This window comes from Phyllostomus discolor, chromosome 6 (assembly GCF_004126475.2).
Source record: "Phyllostomus discolor isolate MPI-MPIP mPhyDis1 chromosome 6, mPhyDis1.pri.v3, whole genome shotgun sequence".
NCBI lineage: Eukaryota > Metazoa > Chordata > Mammalia > Chiroptera > Phyllostomidae > Phyllostomus > Phyllostomus discolor.
In genome coordinates, this window is record NC_040908.2 from 12,190,292 (window position 1) to 12,216,271 (window position 25,980).

General features: G+C 35.0%; 1 protein-coding gene and 1 long non-coding RNA gene across 5 annotated transcripts in view; both read right to left on the bottom strand.

Moving 5' to 3' along the window:
• Positions 1-25,980, bottom strand: part of ATAD2B (ATPase family AAA domain containing 2B) — a 133,659-nt gene that overhangs the window by 57,927 nt on the left and 49,752 nt on the right. For all 4 annotated transcript variants that reach the window (XR_004903598.1, XM_036027701.1, XM_036027700.1 and 1 more), the window contains exons 14-17: positions 13,281-13,440; positions 10,072-10,162; positions 4,643-4,954; positions 1,324-1,459 (exon numbers count right to left, since the gene is read on the bottom strand). Coding sequence is in view for 3 of the 4 variants with exons in the window: in XM_036027701.1 (XP_035883594.1) it covers positions 1,324-1,459; positions 4,643-4,954; positions 10,072-10,162; positions 13,281-13,440 (699 nt within the window). In the remaining variant the exon portion in view is untranslated. The remainder of the gene's footprint in view (positions 1-1,323; positions 1,460-4,642; positions 4,955-10,071; positions 10,163-13,280; positions 13,441-25,980) is intronic.
• LOC118501033 lies at positions 1,900-2,946 on the bottom strand. Its single transcript, XR_004903600.1, has 2 exons — positions 2,684-2,946; positions 1,900-2,517 (listed from the first exon to the last, which is right to left on the bottom strand). It is a non-coding gene; the product is annotated as an uncharacterized LOC118501033 (long non-coding RNA).

Consider the following 25,980-nt stretch of genomic DNA (forward strand, 5'->3'; position numbering starts at 1 on the left):
ACACACACAAACTATCCAGGTGGGGAAAACAATGACTATGGCTTTCTCTTAACCATCAATGAAACAGATCTCTAAAATTACTAAAACAGTCTAAGAAAACTTCCCAGAGGGCAAAAAAGAAAAGACCTAGAGTAAAAGGAAAAGTTTCTAATAGAAGAATTTGATGTTAAAGAAAAATAGAGTAAATGAAAATTTAGTATCATTTTTTAAATGAAAAACAAGCAAAAGTTATCAATGCAAATAATCAAATGAACATCTTACCAAAATCTACATGTGAGAAACTTAAAGTTGTTCAAAATATGTCAAAAGAAAAAGTACTTAAAAGTACACACAATTCCACATTTTCAGTAAAAGTGTGATTAGACCTACCTGACCGAAGCATTATGGTCCTTTAACTTTCATGATAATTATGCAAATGCAAGTGATGATGATATTAATATTTGAAAACTATCTGGTCCCTTAATTTAGTCTCTTAGATTAGCACTAAAATTGTTTACCTGTTAAAGTGCACAGCATATGCTGCTTTATTACAGTTCAGAGATTTTCAACCTTCTTCATCTCATGGCACAAACTACTAAAATTCTATGGTACACGAAAAAATATATGTATTTTTTTGCCAATCTGACCAAAAAAAAGGTAGAATTTTGATTCATTCACACTGGATGGCTATTGTTGTGTTGGCTGCTGTCATTTTTTTATTTGACAATCGAAGGGAAGAGATCAGTGCCCCTGGCTGAACAGCCAGGTACTGCATGTTTTAGAAATTCTTGTGGCACACCAGTTGAAAATCACTGATATAGATAAAGGTGAATGTAAATAGAAACACCATAACATCTAAATTAGGAAAGTGTAAGCTAATGGGAATTTGGAGAATCAAAAATTAATTTTTAATTACTGTGCAATTTCTAATCCAAAACCTTTTTAGTACCCTTAGGGTCCCTAAAATATCATCCAAATCTTATTATAAATTAAAATATTCTCAACCATGGTAAATATAATATTTCACTTCTGTTCATTATAGTTCAAATAAAAAGCAATAAAACTGGGTACATGAGTTGATTTTCTAAAGGGAACCCTTCCTTCCACCCTCATTTAAATAAAAATCACACAGTCAGTTGAGAAAAAATTGTTCCAGTTGACCAAAAAACCAATTTATTACAACACACACAAAATATATACACACAGTAAATGTTTCAGAATTGTACCCAAAGAGAAAATCAGAGTTTTCAATGTTAGAACCGTAAGTAAAAATATACCATAATTCTAACCATAAAGTAATAAAAATCATGCTGACTGGAAAGAAATTTTATATAAATTACTTACATTGTAAAATGAAGGTAGGATTTATGTACAGCAGCAGCTGATGACTGTTTCTTTGGTGATCCTGAGTGACAACTGGTCTCAAAAATTGATAAAGCATTCTCATCTTCACTATCATCTAAAATTAGAGTATCTATATCTGTTCAAAGACAAAAAATCACAAAGACTGAGGCTTATAAAGTCATTTAATATTAGTCAGTTAGCTCTACAAAAGCTAAAAACAATTGGTTTAAAAATCAAATGATATTAACTAATAAATTATTTATTAAACAATACAGATTGAGCAGGCAAACTGACAAACTACAATGTTTTGAGTAATTTATAAGTAAAACAAATGTAATTATTTCACCTTTACAAATTACTTAAGTGTTACAAGATGTAATTTAGGAGATTTCACTGATCACAAGGTGACTACAAAAGAAATGGCACTCTCATAAAATACCCAGCTACTTACTAAAAATCTCTAAGTTAACTTTGACCAAAACCAGTACATTTCATCTAAGATATCTGGTATAATTAATAGGGCACTTGCCCAGAACCAACATATCCAGTGGCTGGCTCCAGACCACACCAGGCAGGACCTGGTTAGCTGCACAAGTGGCAAACAGCAGAGGGAGATGTGGGCAGGCACCAGACCCCACTGGAGCAGATTCTGCTTCGTGGGGTCGCCCGGCACAGCCACAAGTTACCACAGGAGGGCTCACAAAACCCACATAGGGGGCATTCCTGGAGCACCTAGCTCAGTTTACCAAAGAGATTGCACCACTGAGCCACAGGACACCTACTACACAAGGTCACGCTACCAAGACTGGGAGATATAACAGATCTGCCTAACATACAGAAACAAATACAGAGAAGCAGCCAAAGTGGGGAGACAAAGGAATATGCTGTAAATGAAAGAACAGGAGAAATCCCCCCAAAAAGATTAGGGCATTTGAGTTATGGCCGGTTCTTACAAAAGTAACATGGAAAAAACTGACCCTTATTTTTTCACATGGTATACACACATATACTCGTACACACCTTTTTCAAGGAAAACCTACACTAGCTGAGAAAGGAGTCAGGAATTAAGTGGAAACAAAGACAATCTTTAAAACGCACTCACTCAAGTAGCATTAGTGTATGCGAGTCTTACATTACTGTTTAATAGATTAACAGAAACTGAAATCCCTATTGAGAGTTTACTTAAAAATTTACCTGGCGGGCTGCGAACCAAAGCATCGCAGGTTCGATTCCCAGTCCAGGCACATGCCTGGATTGCAGGCCATGGGCCCCAGCAACTGCATATTGATGTTTCTCTCTCTCTTTCTCCCTCCCTTCCCTCTCTAAAAATAAATAAATAAAATCTAAAAAAAAAAATTACCTGGACTACAACCTGAAATATTAATAGCTGAACTCCACACATACCTAACAAAAGTGCCATCAATTCATTCAATAAAAACCAGTACTACCTGTGTACAAGAAATGGGGAAAAAATTAAGATTCACAGAAATCATACTTTCCACCCCCCCAAAAAAGGGGGAAAAAAGTATACTTTTAAAAATAAGACACTGATTTATTCTGGCAGATGTGGATTTTCATGGCTTTCAAAAACTAAGTATTTGCCCTGGCTAGTGTGACTCAGTGAACTGAATACCGACCTGCGAACCAAAGGGTCTTCAGTTCAATTCCCGGTCAGGGCATAAGCCTGGGTTGTGGGCCAGGTCCCCAGTAGGGGACATGCAATAGGCAACCACACATTGATTTTTCCCTCCCTTTCTTTCTCCCTCCCTACTTCTCCCTCTAGAAGTAAATAAATAAAATCTTTTTTAAAAAATAGAAGTTAAATATTTAGTACAACTAATATTGTAAAAATCAACCTGAAAAATAATTATATTTTGAGTGATAATTTCATACACAAGGAAAGGATACTTGTCTAAGAAAAATATTAAAAGTCTAAAACAAACCAGAATAATATATGTAAATAACTAAAAACTTCTTATTAATCAAATACAATCTGACTTCTCTCTCTCCATTGGTACATAAAGAAAAATTTGAAGTAAAGCACACTCTATACTTATGAAAAAAATTTTAAGAAAAAAAATAATAATGTTGTAAAAAATGCTCAAATGGAAATAAAGGAACTATCATAATCTCTCAGAAGGGAATATAAGATTTTTATGATTTTCAAAAGGGAATGTGAGTTTTCCAAAAATTAAAAATTTGGGGGAAAAAATACATATCCTCAGTTATGAAAATCAGAGATAAAAAATGTATGATTTATGGCAAAGTACCTGGCTCAAACATAATAAAATACAGATTCCCTTCCCTATTTGACTAATTTAAGAAATTGAGTAATTCATGTGATAGTAAGAATCCATCCCTAAAAAATAAAGTTTCCAAAAAATAAATTTAGAATAGCAAGATTCACTGAATATTGATGGTTTTTACTATATATGGTATTATCAATGTTAGCATAATTCAGTGAACAATTTTCTTTTTGGTACACACCACATGCTAAACAGGGTAACAGGAACTGGGAAATGAAGATAATTAAAACACATTATTTTTTCCTCAAAGTTCATGGGCCTTACTTTAATTAGCATATGAACCTAAAGTTTTCCTCTAAATGAGTGACATTTTTAAAGGTAGCTTTCTGTTTTTTATCTCAGGTCCAAACTACAATACTGAGACTAGAATTCCATACCTTTTCTAAGCAGGTCCAATTTACTCCCTCACTAAAAATTTACTCCATTAGCACAGTAAACTGCAGACTGCCCTGCCAATCACAAAATATATTTGGTGAGTAGAATCCCTCTAGCACCACAGTGAAGAGCACGGGCCCTGAAGTCAGGGTCCCTGCATTTGCATAAGTCCTAGATCATGCTGAATGACCCTATGTAAATGACTACCTTCTTTAGTCGCCCAGTTTCCTCTTTTATAAAATAAGAGTACCTACACCACAGGATTATTATGAGGATTAATAAATGACAATTTGTGCAAGGGCCTTATAATAATAAAATAAATGTAAGCCATTATTAGTGTAGTCAACTTCTCAAAAGATTATAATACTCCTACATTAGGACAGTCACAACGTCCCAAGAGCAAATAAACAGAAGACACATTCATTTGTTCTTTTTATAAACATTCACTAGGCAACTATACCATATGCTAGGCAACATGCCCGGCCTGGAATACACAGTTGTGAATGACAAAGATGTATTTTCTAAATTCATGGCAAATATAAAAGAGTAACACATGAATTAGTTTATGAGGCAACTCAAAATTTCTTTATGCCTGTACTTATTTCATTTTAACAATATGAAAAAATAATTTATAGTACCTTCTTTCTTGTCACTCTGGCTAATTTCAGCATGAGGAAACACTTTTTGCAAGACTGCTAGGATGTTGTTGAAGCTTCTCTCTAGCAGTGGCCTTATGATGGGGGAGAGTGCATGTCCTGAAGACATGACAGCACGCTGGGAAGCAGGCACAATATTCTGCATTGCATGGTAAAAGTCTTGGGCGTGGAGCACTATTGAGGAAACATCTAGCTGCAGTTTATGACTGCTAGCATAGATCTGGGGGTAACGTCTCCGCAGGGCAATCAGAGCAGCTTCGGTGCACAGGGCCTTGATATCAGCGCCACAGTACCCTAATGCACAAAAGGAAAAGGACAACAAAGGTGAGTTCATTCTTCCAAGTACCAACTGTGTTTTGCAAATATAAAAAATCAATAATTATCTGTAATTTTATCAGCAAAATGAAATCTGACCATTTAAAATCACCTAATGAAACTGTTTATTCATTAAGACTAAAAATGTTTTGAATGTTTTAATGAACACATGAACTAATAATATTAAAACAAATCATATATTTTGTGCCATACTAACAATTATAATATGCAACCTTTCTTCAGGAAAGGTTTTAAAAGAATAATAGTTTCATCTCAATCCTTCATCAATATTCCCAATCATTAGTTTAGTCTTATAACATTACACTTACCTATAAATTTTTCCAATTATTATTAATTTCCAAACACATATAATAAAGTAGTACAAAGCAGTACATAAGCAGAAACTTCAAAAACAGAGCTATTCTAGTTATTATCTAATTGCCCCAAAAATTGTATTTTAAAGGTATGATCATCTCTGATAGTTCCAAAGGTATTAAAGAGAGTAAGAATTCATTAATTTTTACATTAACTTTATATATATATTTAGCTTAAAATGACATTGTCTCGTTCTAAGGGTCATACCAACAAGGGCATTATCTATTGCCAATATTTAAGTGATCATAATAGTTAAACAACATATCGAGGCCCCAGTGCTCTTAAGTCATTTCACTCATTTAGGCAACAAATGCATACAAAATACATGAACCATTAGGTCTTTACCACACACACACACAAAAAGAAAAAAACTCAAACTAACCATGGTGCTTTTTTACATCAGCAATTAAAGTTGCATCTGGCCACCTTTATCAATTATGCCAGCAGGGGGAACCACGGGAACTAGTTATAGAACATTAGTCCCTAAGATCCTCAAAAAGTAGTATCAGGTTTATCCTCTTATACCTCAAAATCACCTCAATGAATACTAAAATACTGAAATAAAAATAGTGGTTTGACAAGAACACTAAGAGGGAAGAAGACATGGCCCTAGACTAAGTGGTAGAAAAAAGAACATTAAGGGACACACCCGTATAAATCGAACTGCAAGTGATTCACACATCTACAGTGAACTACATCCCTAGTATCAGTAAGGCAAATGATCCTGCCAATCAAGTCGTACAAATAACAGAAAAATCCTCCTTAGCCTGGTCTGGTTTCCATAGCACTCACCGCCTAATCATTTACCTATTAGGTTTACTGTCTGACTTCCCTAACTGCAGTGTGAGCTCTGAGAGCAGGTGCTTTTGTTTTGATCACTACTGACTCTCAAATACAGAGAATGATGCCTGGTTTAGCATTCAGTAGATATCCAGTAAATATTTCTTGAGTGAAAGAATGAATGAAAAGAAAAAATAGTAACTCCAAGGTTATAGTTTGGGAAGGTAAAACTGTTAGGTTACCATGCACTACCAAAAAAAGTGGATAAATTATTTCTACTGAGCTTTTTTTTCCCCTAAGAATTTTAAACAATTTTAGTATTAAAGCAACTTAATCACTGTGAAACAATTTCAATGAAAATTATGAAAAAAAAAAACAGACAGTGTTGCATTATTTAAGAAATATTTACTCAAAGTTAGGGGGAAATTTAATATGACCTGTAAGAATTTAATTCACAGACAACTGTAAACAGATTAAACATTAACATGGTCCCATCATAGCAATCAATCTTCCAAATAATTCTGCAGAAAACAAAATTTACCATTACTCTCTCATTTTTTTCTATTTCTCAGTGAATAACCCTGAAAAAAGGTATCTTTCCCTGTGCCTACATAGCTGTTAAAATTAGCTCAATAAAACAACTGTAGAATGACCAGCTTATTTATAAATACTTAATGAAATAATCTATTTCAGAGGAAGTAAAGAATAAACTATCTTCAAACAATATATAAACAACCACATTTCTCTTTCTTCTTTAAAAGCATACTCACAGCTAGTGAACATACTATATATGAGCTAATTTTAAGTGTAAAACCCAAGTTAAAAAAACTTACTCAGAAAAAATGAAAGAGCCACTGAAAGGTATTTTATATAGGAAATGTCATTACATTTATGTTTGACATAATAATGTTAATAATATACATAATTATGATGTATTATTCATTTACTTAATTTATTAAAGATAACATAAAATAAAAGCTTCTCAATAATAATAGATCCCATTTAAAGAAGTAAATTTTCACATGGATGATCATAAACAATAGACTATAAAATATAGGATTTTTCTTCTTTACATTAGCTTGTGAATGAGAATATTAGTTTTTATTTGTGGTGCTCGGCCTTGACTACGCATCTGAATAAACAATGAAACTGAAACAAAACAGATTCCCAACAAACAGTAAATCAGAATCTCTCGTGATTCTGACCATGTTTAATATTATAAATGTGTATTTTGAGGCAGCTTTACAAGTGAGTCTGATACACACAAATAATAAGACCTACTGCATTAATAATATACTTCCATTATGAGACTCTAAAACAGAATTAAAAGTACATCAAAACTACGACTAAATAGGTTATATTTCAGGTGACCTCATACCCTAGTTTAAGCTTCATCTTGTCATAATTAAGAGCATATTTTTTCACTCTCAGAAGAGCCCTACTCTAGAAAAATAGATGATACAATCATTGCAGAAATACCAAAAATCCACTATTGCCTCTTGAAAGTTAAAAGTTGATGTTAAGGAAAAAAACCCAACATTTCATAACCATATTAATTCTACCACTACAATTGGTACTAATGAATTCTGTCATTACAATTCCATAACTATATTAATTCTACCATTACAATTCTAATACTCTGATGAACCCAAATATCTAGATACCAAAGAAGCATTTTTAAACACTGCTATTAAGATGGAAATTTGTCTGAAATTGAAAATACAAGCTATTCAAAGAGGGTATAGACTAGAAATAGGCAATAATAAAATTTTATAAGTTATTCTTTAAGTAAAACATCAAACATACTGAAGGCTCAAAGATAGACGGCTCAATGATACACTTCCGTTTGTTCTGGCCCTTTTAGTGAAAATGAATTGAGAAAGATGATTAGGTTTAAGCTCCTCATTAACCTTAAGCTCCTACTATTTGTGCACATGTTCTGGATACCAGAATTATTTGAACACTACTTAAAAATCACACCTATTATGCATGCAAACACCTCCAGGCATTTAGGAACTTATTTAAAGGTAACAGCTACCAAATCCACAACCTGTAACAAGAGGTCAGCCACCTTGGCATTTGTCCATCAATACTGCGTGTTCTTTGTTAAACACAAACTGAACCCATACGTGCTAAAACATGTTTGGGTTATAAAAAGTGATGAGTTCATGATGAATTTAAAATGTATTGCTATTTCATTTTTGTTTGAAGACCTGCATTTAATTTTTTCATTTAAATTGGTTTTTTTAATGGAATAAACATCACAAATCAAAAACTATAATGGACTTTTATGTCTTTCTCCAAGAAAAAAATGGTGTATATATAAGCAGATTCTAAACCACTACAACTACCACCCCAAAAAAGGCAAAAAGTATTTCAGTCCTATAGGAAATTATGTCTTAAATTTTTTTTAACTTAAGGAACTGACTAAAAGCCTAAATAAATCACTTGAAAAAATTATATGTAGTGGTCTTTGGAAATGAAGAAGGAAACTGAGATTCTAATATTTAGTATGAAGAATTAGAGAATACAGTATTTCACATGGTAGATAAAGTGATAGAAAATAATTTTAAAATACCTATGTTTTAGGGAGTTTCCAAAACTATTTGAAGACTTCTGCTTGTTTCAGTTAAGGACCATTCTGTGACAAACTCACAGAAGAATCTAAAAAGACTTTCCCAGTCTGCTCTGTACTCTAATACAATATCATAAAAATAGCACGAAATAAAAGGGGTCAAATTTCAAAATGGAAAAAGACTGGATTCTGCATCAAATACCACCCTCTCCCATAGCAGCACAGGGCTTTGTGAAGGTCAAGCCAAATGTACATGAAATGGGTTTGGCGCATGCTCTCTGATACCAGGCAAAGCTTAAACTGGAGTAGTGCTGGAGAGATTTACGTTTTCTCCTCACCAGAAGATGTCGAGGTCTTTGAGGTTCAAAAGCTGAGAGATGCTGCTTCGGAGATGGAGGTCCCTGTGGATGAAGAGGATAATTCGGATGTAGCTAACTGAATGGACTAATGTTCTATTTAAGTTTTAATTATTTGATGGTGGATCACAATGATTTTTTTTCACTAGGTTTGTTCTTTTTGGTTTTGGTAACTTTAAAGTTTTTTCCAAATAGGCTGTTAATTGTTAGTGGACTTATTTGGGGGATTTCTTCATAATGTTTTAAAAGTTCATGGAGAGAGGTCTTTTATTTATATCTTCGAGAAAACTAAGAGGAAAATAGACAAAAGATGGAAAAAGAATGAAGGAAAAAATACATATGTGTATACTCGATTGCTTAAATATGCATTTATTTTATTTTGGACCTGATTAGAGCCAAAATCCCTGAATTATATCTCCTATGTATGGTCATGTATGTAATAAAACACTCTCACCACACCCTTTTAAGACCGTAGTATTCATTCACTCTGTGGGGAGATCTTCCACTCTGTGAATAACTCAACATTAAATTGGAAAGTTCTGTATTTGGGGAAACACTAGAGGATGCCATTAAATATGTTTTCTGAAGACTCCTCTCACTCAACTTCATGAAGATGGTCCATTATGAAATCTGCAAAGTAAAAGACTACACAGTCCTACCTTAGATGTGAACCTTTACCTTTCAAGTTTATACTTACTTTTCTTAGTAAAATTTCTGAAAGGGACAATTCCTAAAAGGAAACACTGTAGTAATATTTTGAAAATCCAAAACTCACTGAAAGGAATACTACTACTGAGATTTGTTAGTCAATCACCTAATGGCAGCTAAAATCCTAATTTAGAAGTGTTCATACCTCAAGTAAAATGTTTAAAATAATTTTTACATTTAAAGGTAGAGCCATCCATTGCACAAAGATATAACTATACTCATTCACATTCCAAATATAAGGAGAGAGGAAGGCTGAACAGAGCAAACAATGACAATCAAAGAATTCAAATAGTAGCACTCACCAACACATTTTTCAGCCAATTCACCTAAAAAAGCATCTGACAATTTTGGATTCCAGTCCCTGGTATGAATCTGTAGTATGTGTTTTCTTGCCTAAAAAAGAAGAACACAGGTAAATAAATTTCTTAAGAAAAAAAGTACAAGTTAATAAAATATATCAACCCTTCAAATGTTATTTTCTGGAACAAATTATAGACTAAGCTGTATCTCAGAAAAGCAAATGTTTCTTTTTAAAGAATTTAAATATCTCGTCTTCTGCATCAACTCTGATTCCCATAATAACTCTGTGAGCTACGTAGTGGAGATCATGTCTCTACTTCACAAACTAAGACATTTAATACTCTGAGAGGTGAAGGACCTTGACACTTGACTAGTGGCACATATGACCAAGTGACTGATCTAGGACTAGACAGATTTCAAAACTAAATTTCCCTTTTCCACCACATCATTTTGACTATCTGAATAGATATGAATAAGAAACTTTGTATTATAATAACCATAACTTTTAGACAAACTTTATAGATTTCACAGAACTTCTGGTCCAATCATATGCATAAAGTATTATGACTGACAGTGAGCTAAACAAGTAATTTAAAATTTTAAAAAAATTTGAAGTCAAAAGTTTTCAATTAAGTAATAAAATATAATGCACAACACTATCTCGTGTTAGTTGATGCTTTGGCATTGAGAAAACAGTGAAGAAATAAAGTGGAGTCACTATGGTCAAGCTGCTAAATTACTAAAACCAAGCAGGCTGAGGCACAAGGAAGCTGTTCAGAAGTCCAGACCACTTGATACCCATTATCCACACCTCTGGATATCTGGAAGATTACCATCTCAGACCAATCCAGAAGCTAAAACTGCAGGACTGATTCTTCTCAAGCACGTAGCTTTTACAATAAGAACTCTCAGACTTTCTTTCTTCTTCAGAACACTTTGGGTGTGCTGCCTAGTTATATTTCTAATTTGCAAATCCTAGGGCCCTAGAGTAAATCTTTGCCATTCATTTCTAGCCAAAGCCTCCTGATTCCTTGTGCTTGATGGGCATCATTTAATATATAACAAGGTAAATATCAATGGAATTCATTGAAAAAAATTAAAGGTTTAAGCCATTTTACCATGATTTTTTCAAAATAGCATAACCAAAACTTTTAACACTTTTTCTCCAAAAAAGAAACACTGAAGTATAAAAATCCATAATCAGCTGATATCACCACCATGAAGGGTCATATCAGAAATATTTTTTTCACATTTGCCTTCTTTCAAGGAAAAACTTAAATACACTTGTTTCCCTCAACACTACTACTTGAGCTTTTTGAGACTATGAAAAAAAGACTATAACCAAGATTTTCATTATGTAATCTTACTGGCTTGATAAGAAATTTGGAGTCCTCCACCAAAACAAACAAACAAAAAACACAACTTTCAAGTTGTCCAGAAATATCTCGCTCAAAAAGTAAACAAAATCTGGAATCAATAGCTATCGCTTCAATTCCAAGTTCTAAGTTAGGTGTTCGGCTACCAAAAATAAAGCAATGATGTGATATTTATTTTCTTCCATCTTGAAGTATCTTAAACAGATACTAAGAAGTCAAGGTCCAAAAAAAGTATCCTACAAGCTTACAGATTCTAGACTATGACATTAAGAATCTATACAGAGTTCATTAACAGCACAGGCATAGCTTATACAAGACCTTTAGTGAACCAGAAACATAAGAAAAATTGAGCTGGAAGAGACCTCAAAAAAGATCTATTCTTATCTTTTTATTAATTTATTTTTTAAGGTTTTATTTATTTATTTTTAAAGAGTAGGGAAAGAAAGAAGAAAGAGAGGGAGGGAAACATCAATTGATTGCCCCTCACATGTCCCCAACTGGGCACCTGGCCCACAAACCAAACATGTGCCCTAATGGGGAATCAAACCATCAACCCCTTGGTTTGCAGGCCAACACGAAATCCATGGGCCACACCAGCCAGGATGGTCTATTCTTATCTTCTCATTCATAAAATAAGTACAAGTAGCCCTGGCTGGCGTAGCTCAGTGGATTGAGCTTGGGCTGCAAACCAAAGTGTTGTAGGTTCAATTCCCAGTCAGGGTACATGCCTGGGTTGCAGGCCATGGCCCCCAGCAACTGCACATTGATGTTTCTCTTTCTCTCTTTCTCTTTCTCTTTCTCTCTCTCTCTCTCCCTCTCTCTCTCTCTCTCTCCGCCCCCCCCCTAAAAATAAATAAATAAAATCTTTAAAAAAAATAAGTACAAGTTTAGAGAAACAAAATTAATTATCTAAGGTCAAAGTTATTGTATGGTCTCTAAGACATTTACGTGCCTTGCTCTTTTTCTCTATATAATCAATCAGTCTCCTTTCTTTATCATACAGGCAAGAAAAAGAATGAAGAAAAAACTATTTAAGTCAAGAAACATTTCATTATGTACCTTATTCTATACTGCATACAGAAGAGTAAGTCATATGGCTTCCCCTAACAGAAAAGGAGCCTCCTCTACTAAGAGTCAAAGGCAAATTCAAGCCCCTCATTTTTAAGGATTCATAAACACACACCTAACCGTTATAACAATAATTATAGTATTGTTGATGATAATGGAGGAGGAAAAAAACAAGAAATTAAGAAGCATTACTGCATAGAGGAAATATGTACTATTTTATGCTAATAATTAAGTTATATTATGTTTCTCCCCCTCAAACTTAAGTTCCCAGTGAAGAAACTGTCAATGATTAAACTGGTCAAACTACACTATAATGAATAGCATGCTGCTTTTAATTAAATATGATGTTATGGTCATTTCTAGGAAAACCTGCATATTGGGCTCTTAAATATAAACTGACCAATATTCTACAAATGTTATTTTTATGGGAACAAAGCTACTTTGGCTAACTAAAGACATATATTTGCCACATAAGATAATTACTACAATCTGGAGAACTAGTGAAAAGAGTAACTAAGCAACTAGAGCAACATAATCAAGAGTTTTCTTCTTATTCCCTAAAAGTCATAAACTTCTGATAACATTTAATGGAAAAAAGACTAAATTACCTAATAATTACAAGATTTTTTAAAATAATTAACTATGCTGCCCCATAACAACAAAATTTTAAAAATGAAAATTCATGAAATGCCACTCTCAAAGTTGATACGTGTTTTCATAAATGAATCACAAGTAAATCTCAATATATCAAAAACAGAAACTCTTACCTTTTGATCAGGCAAGTTGAAAAGAAATTCTCTGTCAAAACGACCAGGTCTCCTGAGAGCAGGATCTATAGAATCAAGTCTGTTTGTAGCACCAATAACAACAATTTCACCCCTATTGTCTAATCCATCCATAAGAGCAAGAAGGGTTGACACTATGGAGCTGTAACAAAATTTTCAGACAAAATTAAAAATTTTAAAAATAAAAGAAAAACTTAAAAACTGCTGTTTATACTTTTATCAGTCTTATGATATTTATAAAATTATGAATAGATCCTAATGCAAAAATCAAAAAATATGCAGAAATCATTTTCAAAAGTACTCAAACAATACACTGGTAGACACTTAACACATTGCAACAACAACAAATAAAAGATAAAATGGGCTGCATCAAAATTAAGTTTTTCTGCTTCAAAGGTACACTATGAAGAAACTGAAAAGGCAACCTAGAGAACAGGAGGAAATATCTGCAAATTACACATGTATAGGGTTTAGGGTCTAGAATATATAAGTAACAATTACAACTCAACAATAAAAGAAAATAACCTAATTTAAAAGCAGTCAAGGACTTCCAGTCAATATAGCAACATAGGTAAACACAGCTAGCCTCCTTGAAAACCACATCAACTGGCTGGTGTAGCTCAGTGGATTGAGCGTGGGCTGGGAACCAAAGTGTCCCAGGTTCAATTCCCAGCCAGGGTACATTCCTGGGTTGCAGGCCATAACCCCCAGCAACCGCACATTGATGTTTCTCTCTCTCTCTCTCTCCCTCCCTCCCTCCCTTCCCTCTCTAAAAATAAATAAAATCTTTAAAAAAAAAAAAAAGAAAAAAAGAAAACCACATCAAAATTACAAATAAAACACTGAACAATCATCACTCAGAACCATCAGAAATTGAGTTGAATGGAGGTCTGACAACTACAGAATTAAAGAAACCACATCCATCCAGACTGGTAGGAAGGGAAGAAACACAAACAGGCTGGTCCCACATCCACATGTAATGGATAAAAATTCAGGAGAAATATCTTGGGAGTTAGGAGTCCCAGCCCCATCCCAGGTCCACCAGCCCAGGGTTCTGGTGCCAAGAAGATAGGTCCTCATAACTTCTGGCTGCAAAAACCAGCAGGGACTGAGTCAGTGAAAGAAACTTCTGGAGCCCCAAGCAGTGCCTCTTAAAGAATCCACATGCAGACTTACTCAAGACTCACTCCCTCTGAGCTCCAGTACTAAGGTTAGCACCTTGAAAGGTGCCAGTGGCATATAGGGAGAAACTGAAGTGTCTGGTATCAAGGCAGGGACTGGAAGACAGTTTTCTACCAGACAGAATGGTGGGCAGATGCCATTGCCCATTTTCTGAACCCTCCCCCCACAGGGCCAGACAGCCAGCATGCAGGTGTCATATCTGAGATTCCATCAGCCTGCTAACACTGTTCGCTCCACCCTGGTGATCCCTTGACACTCCATCCCACCCAACTTATGGGCCCACCCAAGCTGCTTTTCCTACAAAAGGCTGGTCTTGGCTCATACTTTACAACTTCCTAAATCCTCTCAAACAAGCAACAGCTAGCCTCAGTGAGCCCCCAGCTCCCATACCACTTGCTAAGTTGCCCCAGGCCTGGCACTAACAGTGACCAGCCTAAATTCACAGCTTGGCTTTACCTGGGAATATCCAAGCCCAGCACAAGTAGCAACCATGTCAGACAGCTTTGTAGCTCAGGCAGGGTGGCCATGGACAAAATATAGGTGGGGGCTGACCTTGGCTTGCAGCACCCAGGAAACCCCATAGCTTCCCCACCCAGTGGACAGCTACATACCATGTTGGAATACCACCACCCTAACCCTACACAGCTGATCACCGTGGAGACAAAGGTTGGTAGATAGTGGCCATGCCAGTCATTAAAGCTCACTGGCCTGGGTAAATTTCTCCCACTGACCTGCCAACAGCAATCAAGGCTCAACTACAAGAGGAGGGTATACTCAGCCCACATGAAGGGCACACCTTAAGTAACCAGCTGGGGTGATAGGTGACAGTGTGTCACCGGCCCCTATAAGACACCTACTACATCAGGCCACAATACCAAGACAAGGAGTAAAAGCAGCTCTACCTAATACATAGAAACAAACACAAGGAGGCTACCAAAATGAGGAGACAAAGAAATATGCCCCAAATGAAAGAACACATCAAAACTCCAGAAAAAGAGCTAAACAAAACAGACATTAAGCAATCTATCAGATGCTGAGTTCCACACACTGGTTATAAGGATGCTCACGGAACTTAGCGAGGACCTCAACAGCATAAAAAAGATCCAGTCAGAAATGAAGGATTCACTGATTGAAATAAAGAACAACTTACAGGGAAACAACAGTAGAGTGGATGAAGCTGAGAATCAAATCAATGATTTGGAACATAAGGAAGCAAAAAACAACCAATCAGAACAAGAAGAAAAAAGACCCCCCCCCCCCAAAACGAGGGTAGTATAGACAGCCTCTAGGACAACCTCAATAGTTACAACATTCACATCATAGGGGTGCCAGAAGGAAAGAGAAAAAGCAAGAAACTGGAAATCTATTTTAAAAAAATAAAGAAAACTTCCCTAATTTAGTGAAGGAAATAGACATGCAAGTCCAGGAAGCACAAAGAGTCCCAATTATGATGGACACAAAGAGGCCACTCCAAGATACATCATCATTTTGATTTAATAATTTTAATTCAAAGTTAAAGAGAGAACCTTAAAAGCAGCAAGAGAAAAGCAGGTATCTACAGAGGAGCTCCCATAAGATCCTGAGTTGATTTCTCAAAAGAAACTCTGCAGGCAAGAAGAGATTGGCAAGAAATATTCAAAGTCATGAAAAGCAGGGAACTATAGCCAAGATTGCTCTACCCAGCAAAGCTATCATTTAGAATCAAAGGACAGTTAAAGAGCTTCCCAGAGAAGAAGAAACTAAAGGAGTTCATCATCACCAAACCATTATTTTAAGAAATGTAAAACTTAGACACATGATCCATGAACATGAACAATGGTATGGGTACTGCCTGAGGAAATGGAGGGTACTGGGTGGAGGGGGGCAAAGGAGGAAAAATTGAGATAACTGTAATAGCATAATCAATAAAATAACATTTTTAAAAAAATTTTTAAGTAAAACATTTATATAGACATTTCTCCACCAAAGATATACAAAGGGCCCATCATTAGTCATTAATGACATCCAAATCAAAAACAAATGAGGCACCACTTTAAAATCACTAGCATGCCTAGCTGGTGTAGCTCAGTGGATTGAGCCGCAGGCTGTGAACCAAAGGGTTGCCAGTTTGATTCCCAGTCAGGGCACATGCCTGGGTTGCAGGCCATGTCCCCAGTGGAGGCCGAGTGAGAGGCAACTACACATTGATATTTCTCTCCCTCTGTTTCTCCCTCCCTTCCCCTCTCTGTAAATAAATAAATAATCTTTAAAAAAATAAATAAAACCATTAGCATGGTTATAACAAAAAAGAAAAGACAGATAATAACAAGTGCAGATGAGAATGTGAAGAAAATGGAGCACTCATGCCCTGTTTGTAAAAAGGTTGTGCCTTTTAGAAAACAGTCTGACAGTTCCTTCAACTACTAAGCAGTTTCCACGTGATCCAGCAATATCCACAAAAAACTTGTACACAAATGTTCATAGTAGCCTTATTCTTAACCAAAAAGTCAAAACGGCTCAATATCCATCAAATGGATAAACAAATAAAATGCAGCATATCCATAAATAGAATATCATTTGTCAATAAAAATAAATGAAGTACTGATAGATGCTACAACATGGATGAACCTTGAAAACACTGCTGTGTTAGGAAGCCAGCCATTAAAGTCTACAAACTGTATGATTCCATTTATGTAAAAAGTAAAAAATGGGCACATCTATAGCAACTCAAATGATACTTCTGGTTGTCTAAGGTTCGGTGGGGAATGAGGAGGAGGTTGGAGAGTGATGGCTAAAGGGTATAAGGTTTCTTCTTGGGGAAATGAAAATGTTCAATAATTGATTATGGTAATGGTTACACAACTCTGTAAATATACTGAAAGCCACTAAATCACAGCCTCAATGAGTGGTCTGTATTGGGAACAGTAGCTCAATAAAGCTGTTTTTGAGAAAAAGAAATATTTAGGTTTTTTAATAGCAATCTTGAGGGGCAATGTCTGCTAATTTAAATTATGTTTAGAATTCCTAATAGCCAATTTCTTTAGAATGGCTACATTTTAACAAATGTCTACTCAAAATCATTTTATGCAGTTTAGATTTTTAAACTATGACTTTAAAAATTACTGAATAGAAATGTTTCATGTCTAATTATAACATAACCCACAGTTCTAGTAACAACAGTCTTAGTGTTTTCCAACTGTTCTCACTTCTATCCCTTTATTTTTAGTACTAACACCAGCCTGAAATAACTTCTCCAACACGTTTGACATGTTTAAAAAAATCATTCTCACTCCTAAATAAACTAACTGTTCTACCTGTGTTTCCCAAACCTATAAATGAAACCAAAATGCTAGAGACCCGGTAAACATGCAGAGGGAGGATTTGTACTCATTCTTTTCTATGGAATAACTGAAAATTGACGACGTAAGTGCCTCACTTGTGATACAAGGGGTGAGAAATAAGCATCCTTAAACATTTAACCTCAAACTTTTCCTTAATATTTTCCAATCCATGGGAGACATTTCAAATGTTTGTTAGAATTTATCAACATTTGTAAGTGTTTTGTACAAGGCTTATCAGAAGACAAAGTCTTAAACATGGCAAGAGAATGACACCATAGCTTAAATTCTACCAAAAGCTGCCTGTATTTTAAAAATTTAAATTCCCAGGACCTGGATCAGAATTCTTTAGTAACGCCTATTATGTTTAAAGTCCAAACTACTTAATACTATGTTTGAGGCTGACTAGCCTGCCCTAACCCTTTCTTTTACATTATCTTCTAAATGTATTTGTATTATCTTTCAAATACAGATCTAAAAATCCAAGTAGAATTGTTTTATATGCCATGAAGAATTCAGTTTTATTTTTTTCACCAAACAGAGACCCAGTAGTCCCAGAGTTATTTCTCAAAAAGGTCATCCTTTCCCAATAGCACTGCACTGCCTGTTTTATTATAAATCAAGTATTCAAATATGTGTGGATTTATATATGGCGCTGGGCTCTGTTCCATTAGTCTAGTTCAGTCATTTTCAACCAGTGAGCTGCAAGAATTTTTAAAACATGCAATTCCTGACTGTTTAGTCAGGGGCACTGAACTCTTTTCCCACAGATTGTCAAATTAAAAAAAAAATTACAACAGCCATTTGGTGTGAATAAATCAAAATTACACCTATTATTTTTGTCATATCAGCAAAAAACATATTTTTTGGTGTGCCACAGAATTTTAGCAGTTTATGTGGTCTGAGATGAAAAAAAGTTAAAAATCACTGGTCTATTTGTATAGTCTTTCACCAGTATCAAAATATATTAACCCTAAGAAGCCGTAATAACCAGTAAATAAAGTATTCCCACCTTGTTCTTCCAAATAAGACTTCACTATTCTTATACTTTGTATTTCCAAATAAATTTCACAATCATTTTATCAAGTTTCCACCAAAAAAAGTGATTTTGAACAGGTAAGGATTGAAAATAAAATTAAAAATAAGTAAAGGCTATAAATGTGTATTTAAAAATTAAGTATGTACTTACAGGATTTTTACAGATAATTTTAAGGAAATATTCCTTGTACTCTAAGATGAGGGATCTTACCATGAACAAATATTAAATTTTATATTTCCTCCACATTTATTGAGATGATCATATAATTCTCCTCCACATTTCCTCCACATCATATAATCATATATGATGATAATCATATCATCTTATGAGATGATATGAGATAATCATATAATTTTTCACTAATATAATAATGTGATGGATTTACCTCAATTGATTTTCCTTATGTTGGAAAAACCTTGCATATTTGAAATAAAATCAATTTGGTCATGATTTATGATCCTTTTTATATTTTCCTGGATATCATGCATTACTGTTTTGTTTAGGATTTTTATATCCATGATCACAAGTAAACTGGATTCCAATGAACTTTCTCATATTGTTCAAGACAGGTTTTTAGAAGTTTTTTCATGATATAATTGACATACAATACACTGAACATATTTAAAGTATATAATTTGATATGTTTTGAAGTGTGTATTGATATATAACTGTGAAACTATTACCACAATCAATAAGTAACATATCCATCATACTCTTTCTCATGTCCCTTTGTAATCAATTAATCCCTGCTGCTCCTCCTTAACCTCCACCCAATCCCCAGTCAGCCACTGATCTGTGATCTCTTATTACAGATTAGCTGCATTACCTAAAATTGTATATACATGGATCATACAATAAATACTCTTTTTTTCCTCTGCATTTTTTCATTCAACATAATTATTTTGAGGTTCACCAAATTGTTGGTTTAATAACAGTTTACTGCTAAGGGGTTTACCAATTTTATTAGTTTTTTCAAAGAAACAACTTTAGGATTTCTTGATATTTCTGTATGTCTTTGCAGTGCACATGAGATTTGCTTTAATTTTTTGTTTTACTAGTAACATAGGTTATTCAGAATTAAAGCAACAGTTTTTTTTTCTCTTTAGATTTCATTTATTTACTGTTTGAGATAGGGGAAGAGGGGGAGAAAATGAGGGACACACACATCAATGTGCAAGAGATACAGCGATCAGTTGCCTCTCACATGCCCCCAACTGGGACCTGGCCCAGAACCCAGGCATGTGCCCCAATTGGGAATTGAACTGGCAACCTTTCGGTTCGCAGGCTGGTGGTCAATCCACTGAGCTACACCAGCCAAGGGAGAGCAATAATAGTTCTTAATAACAAACATAAAATTCTCTGCTTAACTTCCAGTTGTTTCTTGAATTCTTTATATTACTAAATTTTAGAAATTAGTTTTAATTTAGGGCATAACGTAGGATCAATTTTTGAACATGCTGTATATGTTTGAAAAGTGTTCATTCTTTATTTGTCTTAGATAAGTATGCCCAGAAGATCAGATTCATAAAATATGATTGTTCAAATAATCTATAGAGCATTAACTTATTTTTCTGTTCATTTGGTCTGTCAGTTACTGACAGGCACATGATATCTCTCATAATGATTATCAATTTGAATCTTTGCAGTGCTATCATTTTTTGTTTCATATAGTTTGAAAAGTTACTAACTACATTACAAATTTTATATTATCACAATTCTAATAAATTGATGCTTTTATCATTTTAAATTGCTCTTCTTTATATGAATAACACTTTTTGTCTCATAGTCTATTTTGTCTAATACTAATATAGCTACAGCAGCTTTCTGTAAATATTTACTTGATATGTTTTTATACCATTTTATGAATTTGACTCTTCTGAACATTGTATATAAATAAAATATTACAATGTGACATATTGTGTCTGGCTTACTTCACAAAGCACAAAGTCTTCACAGTTCACTCATGTTACATATACATGTATAAGGTACTCCCATTAAATACTATAAAACTGTACATAATAATATATAAGCATATACCTGAAGGACCTAGTAAGTAAACAGAAACAGTCAGATTCTAGTGGGAGTTCAACGGTCATTTGGAGAAAATGACACATACAGAAAGCAAGTTCCTCTCTCTTTGGCTGTTAGCATGAAGTCAAAGAGAGCATTTAGTAAGGTGGGAGAGGAAGATCATGTGGGGAAATCCCTCAACTTTCCAGTCTGAGAATTCAGAAGGAAAAAGTAGAAAGCCGTTAACACTACAGAATGTGGGGGATCCCACAAGGGCAAGGATTAATGACATCTCTAAATTCTATCTACCCACATCTCTGAACGATCCCTAATAAAGCATAGGAAACTCAAAAGATGAGGCAAAAGACAAAATATCTGAAAGGAAACCAAAATTGCCAGCCAAGAAACAGTCTGCATTTCAAGCCTAAAACAGAAAATTATGTGCTCAAACAAAGGAAATACAGTGATCCTTAACCTATTGCAGGAGTTACATTCCAGAGACCACCATGACTGGTGAAAAGCTGTGAAGTAGTGGTGTTATATTTTATTATTTATATATATTTTAAGGCTTTACAAACCCTTCCTATACTCCTATAAACCTTTCCCACACTCTTATAAAGACTTCATATGCTCTTAAACACTTTCTACACTCTTAAACCTATGTAATTTTAACAACATATAAAATTCTATATGGGTACTCACCAGTGAAGTATACCGCAAAATCCCACGATATAGTAAAAACTCCACAATACAGAATTAAATTTTTCTTTTGAAAACCCGTGATATAGTGAAGCCACAATAAGTGAATGGAGACTGTACTATTGGGAACTGCCCTGCCTGGTTTCCAAAGCTGTAACCCCCAATGGCTAAGGCTGAGTAAAAAGACCTTGGAACCAGAAGCCACTAAGGACACAAAATTTATCTCACAGCAGGGGCGCAGATTACTTCATCCTGCTTGACTCCTGGAGGATGGGTAGATAGTCAATGACAGGCAAGAGTCCTCAAGGGAGGTACAACCTAAGACAGGCACAGTTTCAAGTGGCCATCAGGGAAGACCTTAGGGGACTATAGAAAAAGGGGTGATGGACCCTCACCCCTCGGCTTTGTCATAGCCTGAGTCTTCATTCTATCTGCAAAAAGTCTCCTAATCTCTTAGCTGCCCACATCCCCCACCTGATTCAAGCCTGGAATAATGCCAGAGGGTGGTGCAGCCCTGTGTTGAAAAGGAAAGTTCCCTGGAAATATCGGGCCTAAGAAAGAATGCATAAAATCCTGTGAAGCCTCCTTTGCTAAGAATACCCTCAATTTAAATGTTAAGGGTCAAAGCATAAAATGAGTTTGTTTTTGTTTCCCAAAGTTTTATGGCCCTTTGGCTATCTGACTTGGACTCAGAATAAGCCCTCATAGTTCTTTGAATGTTATCTATTCCTTGATCATTACTACCAGAAAATGATTGATGAGCTTGTATTCCTATGCAAATTAAATCCAATAAAAGCCCATTGAGAAACAGGCTCAAGGCCCTTCTCCTCTGAGAGACTGGCCACCTTTCCTCCCCAAGCAGATCCTGTCTTGGTAGATTTATTCTCATCCATGCCGGCCAGATTGGGGAGCTCTGTGGGTGGACCCTCCCCTGCGACAAAATACTATTCACAAAAGAAAAACAATAAAAGCCACAGCCTCCGCAAGCTAACATTAATAATGTCCAGGATATGCCCCTGACCAGTGTGGCTCAGTTAGCTGGGCATTGTCCAGCAAAGCAAAAGGTCACTGGTTCAATTCCTGGTCAGGGTATATGCCTAGGTTGTGGGTTTAGTCCCAGGTCGGGGTGTAGTCCCAGGTCAAGGCACCTACAAGAGACAACTGATTGATATTTCTCTCCCTCTCTTTCTACCTCTTTGCCCCTATTCATTCATTCATTCATTCATTCTAGGATGAAATCCAAAATTGCCCAACAGATAAAGAACCAAAACAGAGCATATTTTCAAGAGAAAAGAAAATCAAGCAGGCCTAAAAGTGAGGTGAACCAGATGTTAAAACTAACACAAAAAGATTTTAAAGCAACTATTAACTAATCTTGATGAACACAAAATGTTTAAATGCATGAAAATCATAGTAGAAATGCATAAATGATGAAAAAGAATTAAATGTAAGATCTACAACTAAAAAATATAATTTCTGAAATTAAAAAAGCATAGGGTGGACAAAATAGCAAAACAGAATGACAAAGAAAGAAGTGAAGACTAACTGAAGATAGATCAAAACAATTATCCAAGTGGAAGACAAGACTAAAAAAAAGATAAATTTGCTGATATATGCATCATAAACACCAATCAGAATATAAATCCTAAACTGAGGCATATCATAGCTAAACTGTTGAAAAACAAACATATAGAGCAAATATTGAAAGCAGCAAGAGAAAAAACACAAATTATATAGCATGGAAACAATGATCCAACTAATGGCTTTCCCTTCCAGGTTGCAATGTAGGAGAGATAGCATCCTGGTAGGGATCAGCTGAGGCACTGAGTGGTAGAGTCAGAGCTGAGATTCCACAGAGACTAAAAGGACTAAAGGCCACAGGAAAGAGTATCAGAGAGACCACTGCACGGAGAACACACTTAGGAAATATATTCAGAGCCCCTCAAGATTTAAGCTAAATACCCCTGACTACTGTGGCTCAGTGGGTTGGGTGTCCTCCCTCAAACCAAAAGTCAATCAGTTCAATTCCCGGTCAGGGCACTTGCCTGAGTAGCGGGCCAGGACCCCACTTGGGGGCACGCAAGAGGTAACTGCTGTTTCTCTTTCTTTCTTTCTCCCTCACTTCCCTTCTCTCTAAAAGTAAATAAATAAAATATTTTTTAAAAAGACAAGCTAAATATTAATCAGTGGTGCACACATAAGAAACTTACTCAAGTCACAGGGGAAAAAATACCCAGGATCAGAAGTAGCAGTATTTGCCCTGGCTGGTGTGGCTCAGTGGCTTGGTGCCGGCCTACGAATTAAGGATGACTAGTTTGCTTCCAGGTCAGGGCACATGCCTGGGTTGCACATGAGAGACAACCACATGTTGCTGTTTCTCTACCTTTCTTTTTCCCTCCCATCCCCTCTCTCTACAAATAAATAAATAAAACCTTTTAAAAAAGATGTAGCAGCAGTATTTTACACTCACAGAGAACCAAGAATATTGCCAGTTCCTATGAGCCAGATTAATAAACCTCATGATTAATGGGTCATTGTGTAATGCACAGAAGAATCTTACTTTATTATTGGAGAATTAGCCTTACACAGAAGACTATTCCAGATCAATAAATCTTCAAAGCAAGATTCAAAAGAATCAAACTGTTTTCAAGAAAGTTAACTGTGTCCCAGAAAAAAAAACTCATGAATATTTTTTTAAAATATCACATCTAGTACTCAACAAGGTAAAATTTATAATGTTTGCCTTCCCATAAAAAATTGCCAGGTACACAAAGAGGCAGGGAAATCAACCAAATAAAACCAGTTCAAAACTTAAGATATTAAAATAGGCAGATTGGAACACTAACATAGTTATAACCACATTCTATGTCACACAGTTCCTTATATCTTTGTATAGCAGATAGAAAACAGATCTTTTTCATCTCCAAAAGAACTTCTGGAGATGAAAACAAAAATATGTAAGTAAAAAATGTAATGAATGTGGTTAACAACAGATTAGACATTGAAGAAAAGGATGAGTTAACTACAAGACACAGTAATAAAAACTACCACAAATTAAATACAGAAATTACAGTTTTAAAGCAAAATCAACAAACTGTCAGTAAGCTATGAAACAGCATCAGTTAAACTACCATAAATGTAACTAGAGGACACAGGAGAGAGAGAGACAAGAAAGACAAAAACTATATTTTAAGAAATGACCAAAAATGTTACAATTGTGATGAAAACAAGAAGTTCACACACTTAAGCAGCTCAATCAAAGAATCAGAAAATTCTACCGAGGAACAACATTAAACAAATTGTACAAAAGCAGTGATGAAGAAGGAAAAAAATTAAAAGCAGTCTAAGGAAAAATATATATAACAAAGAAACAAAGATGACAGCAGAACTCTTTATTAAAACAAGATGAGGGAGAGGACAGCAGACCAACATCTTTAAAGTACTGACCAGGGGAAAAAAGAATAAAACTTAAATTCTATACCCAGAGAAAATATTCTTAAAAAACACAAGCTCAGCTTCTCAAAAACTTAAGCATAAAACTACTATGCAACCAAGCAATTCCAACCCTAGGTGATCTCCTCAAAAGAGAGGAAAACATGTCCAACCAAAGACTTGCACATGAGTGTTCAGAGCAGCATTATTTGTCATAGCCCAAAATGCCAACGACCTAAATATCTATCCAATGCGGGACATCATCCACACAATAGATACTATTCAACAGTAACAAGGAAGGAAATAACTAACGCATGCTAAATCATGGATGTTCCTCAAAATCATCACACTCAGTGAAAAGAAGCCCAACACAAGAGACTACATATTGTATGATCACATTTACTTGAAATGTCCAGAAAAGCCAAATGTATAGAGACAGAGATTACTGGTTGGCTGAGGGTCAAATTTATAGGCTGGATCTTTTAGGGGGGGAAATGTTCTAAATTAATTTATTCAGATGGTTGTACCACTAGGAATAGTTATTTTAAAAATCACTGAATTTTACATTAAAAATGAAGGGATTTTACAAGGTATAAAATATAACTCAATAAAATTGTTTTTTTAAGTTAAATAAAGGCTGTTTCAAACATGGAAAAGCCGAAAGAATTTGTACCCTGTCGATCCACACTGTAAAAAATGTAAGTAGTTGGTTAGAGCATCGTCCTAAAATGCCAAGGTTCCAGGTTTGATGTCCAATCAGGGCACATACAAGTAGCAACCAATGAATGCATAAGTGGAACAACAAACCAGTGTTCCTCTCTCTCTCCCCCCCCCCAAATCAATAAGTAGAAAATAGATAAATTGAACTTCTGGTTTAAAAAATTTAATCACTGATCAAAATTTAAAAGATAAAACTATTAATATTTTAGAAGAAAAGAGAATTGCTAACAAACTGATTTAAGCAATTCCTCTCAAGACAAAAATATATATATACACAAAAATG